General features: G+C 38.2%; 1 protein-coding gene across 1 annotated transcript in view; it reads left to right on the plus strand.

The window, feature by feature from the left end:
- The window catches only part of USP53 (ubiquitin specific peptidase 53), a 29,130-nt gene extending 17,556 nt beyond the window's left edge, over window positions 1-11,574 (plus strand). The window contains exons 11-16 of the mRNA XM_083457107.1: window positions 824-973; window positions 1,370-1,516; window positions 1,730-2,456; window positions 3,262-3,332; window positions 4,920-5,001; window positions 6,645-11,574. Of these exons, the coding sequence (XP_083313233.1) occupies window positions 824-973; window positions 1,370-1,516; window positions 1,730-2,456; window positions 3,262-3,332; window positions 4,920-5,001; window positions 6,645-7,644 (2,177 nt within the window). The 3' untranslated portion in view covers window positions 7,645-11,574. The remainder of the gene's footprint in view (window positions 1-823; window positions 974-1,369; window positions 1,517-1,729; window positions 2,457-3,261; window positions 3,333-4,919; window positions 5,002-6,644) is intronic.
- The last annotated feature ends 473 nt before the right edge of the window (window positions 11,575-12,047 follow it).

Below are 12,047 nucleotides of genomic sequence, written 5' to 3' on the forward strand. Positions count from 1 at the left end.
CCCTGTGGTGAAGGTAGTTAGATAAGTTCTTAATGTGTCAGGGAAGCTGGGGGCGGTGGGTGTGGAGGAGATTGAAGGGTCTGGGTACTATTAATGTTTCAGCTGAGGCAATATAATGGACCTACCTCCCATATTAAGGAGGAATGGGCTTAGAACAGATGCAGTGTTTCTGTTGGAGCAAGGTAGCATAGGAAGGAGGCCCTTTGGAAATATAGTTTGAAATATTAGGTGTTTTAGTTTTTCAATGTGGGGAGTTCAATTAGTATTGTAGGGTTTTTTGGTTTTCTGCATTTAGCATCTAGCTATAGAACTGTTTGAATGTTGTCACCTTTATGCTGACATTTTTTTCCATTGTACTACATGGACTTCAGACAAGTCTGGTAAGAAAAGTAAGGGCTTAACTACCAGTGGCATTAATGACATATTTCAACAAACTGCCATTTAATCTGACTGCTTTTCATTTGAAGAGAAAGCAGGTACATGGTGTGATCCAGAATATACCTCCAAATCAGACCAGGGAACCATGCTGCCTGAGGGGTGGGCGTTGCTGAAAATTGTTCCCTCATGGGAACAATTTCTGACTGAAAGTGTTGCTTACCGTAAACAGCATTGTCAGGAGCAAATAGCATCAGGTAGAAGGTGATTTTCAGCAGAAAACCTGTGTGGTCCTCCAGTGAGAAAAGGCAGTCAGATTTACGTATGCTCACTTAAACACATGCTTGATGACACATACAGAGCTTAGGCCTTAATTCTAGTGCTAGAGATGATTGTTGGGTTTTTTAGCCTCAAATATATTAACATTGTTTAACATTCCTTTCCCTAGGATTTGAAAAGTCTACTTTTTCTAAGTCAGATCGTCCAAAAGAGAATGGGTTTGGAGAATCAGTTACTCAGAAGAGCACTAAAAAATATCAGCCAGATGACTCAACTTTTAGTCGAAACCATGTTCAGTCTGGTGGTGTCAGAGGATCAGGTATATATCTTAAACATTATAGTAATGCTTACTTACAGTGTTTATTATGCACTGGTATTGTTGAATTGAATGTGTAATAGTTTTAGTGGGTAGCACATCTGAACTGAACAGTAATGTAACATTACATTAATTCAGATATATCATTTTGGCTGTTTTGAAATTTCTGACCATTAGGGCCTCCCCGTAGAATGTTTTGGTTTACATATATGCAGCATCTGCAGCTATTTATACTACTAGTGCTTGGCTGGTCTGCTGGTAGCATGCTGAAATCTGCCATATTGGTCTGGTGGCTCTGAGATAGATGGTTTTGTCTGATGGCAGGGGGTGGACTATTTGGCCTTTTGGTTGTTTCTATGACTGTGAACCTTTAATGCATATTCATTTCTATTTTTTCAGCTAAATTAGGGCATAATGAACATAGGGAAAAGGCAAAGGATCTTTCCAGAGAGTGCGCTCAGAAGGTAGCTGAGATGAAAAGCTTCTCATCCTCCCTACGAAAAGACACTGACAGAGGATCAAAGAGAGAATCTGGAAAACAGAGAGGTAACAGAACCTACTTCGAGGAGAGCACTTCCAATGACTAACTTTCACCTACTATGATTAAAGAACCCCCTGTCTTAAAAGTGCTATTTATTATTTTTTCTGAAATTTGATTGTATTAACAAGAATAATAAATTGCCCTTAAAGCTTAAAAGAGGTTGCTTTAATGCAATAGAATATTTTAAAATGTGATGTTGTGGTGTTTTCCCCCCATAGATCTATCTGGAGAGGTCCGCACCAATTTTAAGCCAGGATCGCCACCTTCTGGGAATGGATTTAAGCAGCATTCTAATGAACGTGTGTATGGCAGTCAGGGAAAAGGACCTTACAGACATGAAAAAGTACATAACCAAATCAGACCCACTGCACAAGTATTGGGCTCAAACAAAACTGATGGCTTTTCTGATGGAGAGAAGATGAGCCGTGTAAAGACTGACAGCACCACTGGTTATGATACAGACAGTAGCCAAGACTCCAAAGACAAGGGAAGCATCAGTAGCAGCAAAAGTCGAAGCAGAGGTTGGAAGCCAATGCGAGAGACACTAAATGTTGATAGCATCTTCAGTGAATCTGAGAAAAAAGAACACAGTTCAAAGCCCAAATTAAATGCAAGCAATAAACCTAAACATGAAAAGGAGCAGAGTTCAAACAACTGGCCAAAAGAAACTCGAAGTCAAAAAGGTTTGATGACTATCTATGAAGATGAAGCAAAACAGAAAGGGAGCCGGAGTTCATTGGATTCAGAAGGGAAAGGAAATGCAGAAAAAAGTGTAGGATTTACAGAGAGGAAAACTCATACTGATAGTTGGCAGATACAAAGGACTGAATCTGGTTATGAAAGCAGTGATCATATAAGCAATGCATCTGCTAATCTGGATTCACCTGTCATTGAAGGAACCAGCCCAGTAGATACTACCACAGTTAAGGAAGCTGTTTCCTGCAGGTAATAAACATGAAAGTTGTCTTGTGAAAGTATGTGTAATTAGGAGTGTGGATCCAATTTGGATGAAGCCTGAATCCATAACCAAAGCAGACTGCTTTGGAGTGATTTGGACATTGTCTGAGACAAAACACAGCTTCTCTGAAGCAACTCAAAGCTTTGGACTGCTACTCAAACCTTGGGTCTGCCTTGGAGATTTGAAGGATGGAAAGGGAATTGAGTGTTTGAGTACAGTTTCATTAAGCTGCTACTCAGCACAGATACTGTTATCTACATTTGTGAGAATGAGAACTCATATGTCCTTACTGCATTGTATTTGTAGTAATTCAGATTTCACATTGATTGAGCTACTTGTGCTGGCAAATACTTGAAAGATGCACAAGCAAAAATAGGTTTATTTTTCCATTAAAGCTGAGGCAGAATATGGCAGAAGGGTATGTATGCAGAGTAAGAAGTCTGTGACCTTGTAAAGTTCTCTGCTTGTATTTTCCAATATAACTTCTGCTTGGTCAGGCACATTATAATGGTGCTTCTGCATTGGCTGTTCATATGCTATTGAAAGGTGGACAAATTGTGTGACAAAATATAATTTCTTGCAAGATTGGAGGGTGGGAGAGAGGGAGAAATTTGGATTAAAAGATATTTCCAAATAAGTCATCTTGTACAGTGGAGTTCCATTTTGAATTTTGAACTTCTGATGTTGTAAATATCAGTAAATATTTCTGTGTAATATTGTTTGATACTTTAGGTTTAGTGAAATCTTTGCAGAATCTGAATCTTATGGTTTTTACTTAATCTTTTTTCACAGTGACCAGTTAATCAGATATTCTGGGTGTATCTTGCAGTCTACCTCCCAGCTGAACAAAAACTCTTCAGATGGTAAGAACTCAGTTGTTCTCAGTTTAACTGTATTCAACTCTTAAAGGTTTCTAAGTTTCTAAAACAAATTTATCTAACACAAAAAAATTAAGTTTCTATCTTATCACATTGCGCTTTGTTGCTCCCTAATTTGTTATATCACTGTCCACCTTAGTAATTTGTATTCTGGACTGTTTTCTGAAAAGAGAGCTCACTACTTTGATGGAGAGGCAGCTTATTTGACCCAGTCCAAGAAAGCTTTAAAAGTGTTCCTTCTATATAACAATTCTCCAAATAAGTTCTATAATTACAAAAGTCATAATTCCTTCTATTACTGTTAAACTATTTGTGCTTCGTTGATAATGGTGAAACCTCTGCTATGCGAGCCTAACATCTGCCATATTTAGTTTGACTAGAACCTAGAGCCAAAATTCCTACCGGACTGTCTCTGGTTTTAACCATGCATGGATCTTCATGTCAGCAGAAGAGAAAAATAACACATCTATTTTTAAATTAGCTGGAATTCTGAAGGCACAAGCCTCTGGGTGTCAGTGAGCAGCTTTGATTGAACACTTGCCATAGTGATATTATATAGGAGTCCTCTCTTGTAAGCATTTGCTGCCATCTTACGTACAGTACATGCAACTGCATGGTAACAAAGAGCAATCTAGTAAAGTAACTCTGAAACCTGAAAAGATTTTGCATGGGCAATTTACCCATTTATGTTTGTAGCTAATTTGTCAGCAGTGCATTATTGGAAGCTTAAATATATTCACATGGAAATCTATGCAGAAAATGTTTTCAAAACATTCTGCTTCAGGATGACTTAATTGTATTTGGCACCTTAATAATTTGTTCAGGTGTATCTATCTTTGGTACTGGTACAGCATTATTATTGACTGCCAAAAAACCCCCAAAAAACTGGTAACATGCCTCTCTCTGATAACTTACTTGTGAATACATCAAATCTTAAAATAAGGTTGTCAGTATGGCTTCTATATTCTATTGGTAAGTTTTATATCTTGTAAATTCCTAAGTGTATTGCAGATTTATTTATAAAAGTATTTGTATCCCACACCTTCAAACCAAACCTTGTCCTGAGGGTAGCTAATGCTCAAAATAAAAACAACGGTTAAAAAGCAGAAAAAGCAAATGATCAGCAAGAAAATTATGTACTTCTATAAAACATATATTCAAATCATGTTGTGTTGGCCTGCTGCCTGAAAGTATACTTTGCACCGGTATCCAAGGGCAGATGTCCAGTTACAGATGATAGAATTTTTATGCATTGATGGCAACTGCAAGCTCCTGCTTTAATATCTCCACCTGAAATATTAGACTGCTGTCCTTTTCAGGCATTATGGTAGAAGGGGGCATTAAGGTATTAATTTGGCTGATTCTCCTTGTACCTAAAAAGAATCCTAGGCATGCCTCATGCTTTATTTACGTTTACCATGGGATTTCAAGTGGGATTTTTTTATTTTAGAAAGCAAATGTTAAGTTCACAAGATTTTTTGCTCATTACTGGTATTGCTGATATTTCCTGTGCATATTAAAAAAAAAATACATCATAATGTGCTTAAGATAAACAACAACACTGTTTTGCAGCCTTGAAGAAAGACCAGGTTAATACTCATATGAACTATAGATCTCATAACCTACCTTCAACATCTCATCTGCATATGCAAAGGTAACCTTTAACTATGCAATTATGTAGTCTAAAGCAGCTATTGTAGAAAAAACAAGTTTATTAATTTGTAAAAAAATGTTTTAAATTTGCATTTAGAACTTTCATTTTTTTAAAAGAATTTTTGCTGATGTCCAGGATCCTCATTTCTACAAATTGGCAGTGTTCTCATGTAACACCAAATCATAAAATGTGCTCTGGTAAGTCATATTGTGCATGAGCTACATGCTTGTGTACACAGTCCAAGCACTCCGACTTCACTCCACCCCTCACAATGACTATGTCAGGCTAAACCATGGCTTGTTGACCTTGCAGTCATGGTTTGTTAAGGCAAAACAAACCACAGTCTGGGATTTGGACATCCCACTAACCTACTTGTCATGGTTTGTTTACCCACACATCTGAAAGGAGGTGAAGTGGGAGTACTTGGGCTGTGTGCACAGGATGGCTTAGCATTGCAGTGCCAACACAGCCATTGTATAGCAACTACTGGGTTTTCAGGTTTGTAAGTTATTTTGGCCAATTGTTGAAGGCTTAGACTAATCCCTGAAAATTGCCTTGAAATTACATTTTTGAGATTTCAGAGCATAAAGAACAATGCAAGATTGTTTTAAGGGCCCTGTCACTCCTTCAGATGTCATGACCAAAAGTCAGAGATGATAATAGTTGCAATCCAACAACAACTGGAATACCCATCCCTGTTTGAAAATCTTAAAGACAATCTTGCACCATTGTTCTTTTGTAAATGTGTAGGTTAAATTAGTGTAAGGGGTACTATGTAGAACTGCCTTTAAGATCTCTTTCCTTTTCTTATGCCAATCTACTAATATGCTGTGATAAGCTTTGCTCTGTGTGCCTGCTATAAGATGTAGTAGGTGGCAACCCAGATAAAGCTTTGTGATTCCCAGGGTTTGGAACTGCCTTCCTGAAAAATTGCATGTGGCGTCCTTTCTTTGTGATGCCAGGTAAAATCAGCATTGTTCTGATGAGCATTTGAGAAAGGTGTTTTGTTAATCCTTTTTATTTCTGTGTTTTAACTTGAATTCTGTTATCTTCATGTGATACCTGTAGCTGTTAACTGGTGTCACTTCATAGAAAACAGTGCAATTAAAAATGGTTTACTTTTTTTCCTGAGATCCTGAAAAACAACTGGATGTTGAATTATTTGAAAATTAGCAAAATGTCTGTGGTCATTATGTGGTGGTGTGAAGACCGTATAATGCAAAATACTATGCTCTCCACAGCTTCCCTGTTGGGGAGGATCAGGCCACTCACCATCAGTAGTGTAGGGCAAGATTTGCCCTTACTCTACAGTATTCTCCTGAGATGCAGTGTGTTGTGACAATTTTTCATGTTTGATAAGAAAGAGGGCTGAATTGGGATAGGGTTTCTTAAATACACACTCTGCCCTAATGACTCAGCCATGAAGAATCAACCATACTGATAACTATATAGTCCTGCCTCTTAATCAGCAGTTCATTCTGAATGCTGGGTAGTGTTGAAACTGGCTTAGCCTAACCTTCAAAATATGCAGCTCAACCAGAATAATTGAAATAACATGAAACTTCTTTTGTTGACTTCAACTAGAATTGGGTTGCAGTTTTAAGTGTTTGGTGGTTTTCATTCTTTAATGCTTTGTTTTCTAGGACTGACATACCTGATGGCAATAAGAAGCTTTTTCCTTCATTAACACTACAGACGGCTTTAAAAGACCACTCTGAGAGAGAAATGAAGAACAATGCACTAAGTGAGCAAAGCTCTGCACAGTGGCCTACTGAAGAGATACTTGATGAAACAAACATAGCAGTACACAGTGCTGATAATTCAGCTTCTTACAATGGCGAGAACTTAACCATGTCTGAAAAGGTTCAGAACAGTGAGTCTTTCTCTTCCCATTTGCAGTTGCCTCATACAAGGACAGTTAGACCCAGGCCAGCGCTTGCATTTTTCTTACAACAGAATATATCCAAACCTTCCTATACTGAATCTGCTGCACCTGCTGAACGTAAACTTCATTTGTATAGTAGTAGGACTGATGATGATACACAAGAAGCGATTTACCAAAATCTTCCTCCTCCTTTACCACCAAAGAAATATGCTCTCACTGGTTTGCATGGATTAGAATATGAATCTGCTGTGGATTTAAAACCAACAGAAGTACCGGCCACAAATCCTTCCAATGTTGAAAGGCATGGTGCAAGAGTAACTTCAAAGACTGTACCTGAAGCAAGTCCATTTACACATGAAGAAAGACTTAAATCATTTCATGGGAATGAGTCTTCCAAGATGAATTTTCCATCAAGTTTATCAGTAAACGATCTGCAGGCTGTATCCAATAATCCTATACATAAGGGAGCTTGCCTCACAGGACAAGGTGCTAGCTCCCTGGATGCAAATGCCAATGATATTGTATCTCTTACTACTTACTTTTCAGTTGACAACTGTATGACTGATACATACAGGATGAAATACCACCAGAGACCCAAGCTGTATTTTGCAGACACTGGCGTGTTAAACAAAGAGACACCTTTGCCACCAAGTGGAATACAGATGAACACTTCATACCACAGTAATTCCGAATCAAATTATCCTACAACTGATCAGAGACATAAACCCAGCATTGGAAATATATATTGCAATAGGTAGAATATGCAACCATTGAGCATAAATGCTTGGCGCCCCAACATGTTGCAATGTTTAGGTTTCTGTACCTCACTTATACTTCGTTTAGAAGTTACAGCTATTGAATGATGGTTTTGCACATGCATGCGTGTTTAAGAGAGATACAAAGACTTTTGGACCTGTTACTTTTGTGCTTTAACAAGATTTGCACTCATTATAGGCTAATGCAGAATTATTCAGCCAGCATTGTTACACTTTTAAAATTAGAATCTACAAGAAAGCCCCTTTAAACTGGCATTCGTTTGATAAATAGGAATAGTTTGCTTTTTGCAACTAATGAATGCTGCACCTTTTTAATATGACTTGGTTTAGAACATATTTTCATACTAACTAGTAGAAATCATCATGAAATACCTCCTTCGGGTTCCGATCTCACAAGTGTTTAATATTAGTTACTCATCTCTTTTTCAGGGCACTTTCTTTATATTACATAATGTAAATCATGCATCTTTTAATCACCAACCACCATTTTATCAGTCATAGAAAGATAGGATGCTGCCTTACACCAAGTCAGATCATTGGTCCATCTAGCTCAGTAGTGTCTGCACTGACTGTCAGGGGCTCACCATGGCTTTAGACAGGAATTTCTCCCAGCCCTGCCTGGGGATTGAACCTGGGACCTTTTGCATGTAAAGCATGTGCTCTACCACTGAGCCAAGGCCCTTCTCCAGACAGGAAATGCTTATGCATAATTGTTCAAGATCTCTAATGTAGAATAGCCTTTCATGGTTTTGGAATGTTGGGTTGTGGGTAAGGAAGTCCATCCCATGACGGTTACTGTTCTGGCTTAATGAATTATGGCTACAGTGTTCTATTATTTATTTGGTGTTTATACTTACAAACTTTGCCAAAGGATACATGCAGTAACAAAGAAGTACAGTCTCCTAGGGGTTTGTGTCACCTTGGGTTTCAATTGGAATATTTTGCTCCCTGGTTATGTAAAGTTTTCACAATAAGGAATGATTTGTGTGTTTGTATGGGAAGTTTTTTTTGCCATGGAGCCACTTGCAGACCAGCTCATGTTAAAACTGAAGTGATAGACCTTTGGGAACTGTACTACCTCAATGGCATATTGATTCTGTCCCACTGATGGTGGAAGTGTGCGGGCGGAGCGTACCATCCCCAGCACCACGATCCTGGCGGGGTGCCATTGCGGCTGCCCCCCCCCGCCCGCCACACCCCTATGGGTGGCACACCACACCCCCAGGATGCGCACCCCGCCTGCTTTCCACCCCCCAATGCCGGAGCATGAAGCTCCGCCACTGGTCTGTCCTTAGTGTACATAAACCAAGGGAATTTTGTTAGTTCAGGGGTAGCCAATATATGGGTTGCATGCTGCATCTGACCTTTTCACCCAGGCCTACATAGCTTTGTGATATCAATATTTAGCTACCTGCCTGTAGATTTATCATTTCCAGGATAAGAACCTTTGCAGGCCGTATGTGGCACCTTGTCTATAGGTGGTTATCAGTGTAAGGAGGTGAGCTTTTCTATGGAGACAGACCCTTGTTAAGGAGTTCTGAGCAAACAGAGAATAAGTATTTTTGAAGATGCTTTATAAAGTACTGGCCCGACCTAAGAATCTTACCTGGAACCCCTTGCAAGATTGTGAAAAGTGCATTTAATGGGAGTGTTGTCTTGACTTTCCCTTTATATTCAGGTACTGTTAACTAAAAAGTTACAGTAGTTCAAATACTACTGTTGCCTTGCCACATTGGTAAGTTTTTTGTTGTTGTTTTTTTGCTGTTGTAGGTTTTTCTTGCGGTTGTAGGCTCACTTTAAAACTATTTTAGTTTAGACTGCAATCTTACAAATGCTGGAGGATATCCTGATATCAGAACTATGCACAGAATGGTACATATAATCTGAAAAATTGTGCAGAAAGTATGTTGAGTTCCTTGAGTCAATTCTTTCCGTTGCCCTGGATATCTTGTAACAAAGTCAGTACATCAGATGTTTAGTATTTGAAATGATGCCTTAATAAGTGACTTTGAGTTTATTTTAATATATAAAATAGTAGCTAGAATTTCAAATAGCAATAGCTGGTGTTCCACGCAGCCTACTTTAAATATTGCAAATTCTGCATAGCAGTTGGATGTACTAGGGGTTGGTTGGGACTGTCTTTGTGCTGCAGGAAAGATTTTCATATCATGAATTGTATAAATATATTTTTATATTGAAACTTGCTCTGGAAAACATTATTTATATATCTCTGCATGTATGGAAAATACTGTTTGGCTTTCCAAACATTTTATTTAAAACTACAAGCAGGGGCACAAAACAAAATATTCCTCAGGAGCTATCATGGAATCAGTCAGATCTTTGAGGAGGGGAAATGTTATGGCAAAAGACTGTGGGTTGCATCCTGCAAAGTGATCCTGTTTGTGAAAGGACTTCTACTTGTATTAATGGAGCTTCCCCTCCCTCTCTCAGATGCCCCCTAAATATGTTCTGGGGGGTTCCTCAACTGTCTCAAGATGCTTAAGTCCTTGCATGGACAGGACAACTTTACTGGAAAAAAACCCTTTAATTCACTTTTTATAAGTGTTTTGAATAAATAAGGCCTTCAAGATGATTGCTGGGAGAGAAAATGTAAATGCCTTTTAGCTTTAATTGTAGTGATAGTTAATATATTTTTCAAACACTCCATAATGCTTGCACTGTACTTGGGATTAAATCCAGAATATGTTTGTGCTTTTAACCAAGTTGTGACAATCATAGCATAGCTGCCCAAGACTTTGGGTCTATTCAAGACGTTGCTTTGTTTGAGGACTTGCATGCTTCATCATTGTTGGCATAAAGTAATGTCTGCATCGTGAGATTTCACATTTATTTGAATCTGGGATCTTCAGTCATGCCTAGTCTAGATTTGGAGGCCATGTAATGTCTGAACAGACCTCTTATGTTTACGTTAAGTGTCTTAACCATAAACATAACCTAAGATTTGTTGCTTACCAGTATGTATGCACCAGACCAAATATCCTTCAGCAGTTGCTCCACATCTTCTTGCCTCCTTTGCTGCTTCTATCAGTAGTGCTGCTGCAAGCTTGTACATATAACACACACTTACAACACTTAGAACTGCAAGTGAAACCAAACCTTTTCCCTTCATTTAGGACAGAAGGAATTTCATCTAAAAGCAGTCGTGTAAAGTTCCTGTTTCTAATCCAGTACTTGAGGGTTTTAAAAATAAGTAAATAAACTTTTCTCTCTCATTCCTTATACACAAATAACATGTGATGTTGTTGTAAAGCCTTCATGGGCAGAAGTGGCATTGTGACAAGTACTGGAATCTTAAGTGTACAGTTGAAAGCTCTTACTGAAATGTATTTGAATTTGCAGTATTTATGTAAAGACTAACAAATGTGAATGACCTACTGTAAGAGCGTTACTACATTTTAAAAATGTGCATAGCAAAGTGTCACTTTACAAACGAGAAATGTTAATTTGTAAATTTGTTTCTAACGTGCTTGTGGGCACAGTCAACAAATGTATTCTGTTTCTAAGAAAGTTGAGTAGTGTCATACTTTCTGAAGTGTACATGTCCTTTAAAGAAACTTAGATGTTTCTTCGTTTTCAGTCTTTGTAGACAAACTTTTGTACAGATCTGTGGCTACCAGATAATGCTTCTGTCATAACAGATGGTCAATTTTAACTGACCGTGCACTCTTAGTAGATGAATATTTGCTAGCAAATGTGCATACATTGATTTTTGACTTCTCCAGGGTGCCTATTTTTATAATTGTTCCCTTCAGATTATAGATTTGTATGACTTTTGTAATGTTAAATGCATTTAACATGTCTTGTAAAAATATTTTCATTGTCTAGAAAATTTTAATCCAAAATTGCATTTTTCTGCCCATTCAACTGTCAGATAAAAATGGAGTTACCCTACAGAGTGTTTTATCTACTTCACTTGTATTTGTGTTTGTTCCTAGCGAGGTTTGTGTCTTGCTGTTGATAAATGTTATTTTTAAGAAAAGGGATATAATGTTGCTTACCACTGAAAGACTTCTCACACTGGGATTGTTAACCTTTGTGTCAAATGAGCAAGCTAGCTGGTAGAAAATCGGTTTTCGTGACTTCCTTCTGCTCTATTGCATTTTTCATTGCATCTAAGAATTAACCTTGCAGGGTTTTGTGAGACTTGTGTTCCTGTAAACAGGTGGCTAACCTGTGGCCCTCCAGCTGCTGCTGGGAATTGGGAATTTAACAAAATCTGGAAGGGTGCAGCTGCCTGTGCTGTACAAAGGCTGAAATGAATTCCTTGATGTGAAACATATTTGACATGGGTCAAGTTCAGGATTAAGTCCAAACTCATTTAGTGTGGTCTCCTCTTTGTTAAGGCTGCAGCTCTGTACACACTT

The sequence above is a fragment of the Podarcis tiliguerta genome (assembly GCF_965153285.1).
Source record: "Podarcis tiliguerta genome assembly, chromosome: 9".
NCBI lineage: Eukaryota > Metazoa > Chordata > Lepidosauria > Squamata > Lacertidae > Podarcis > Podarcis tiliguerta.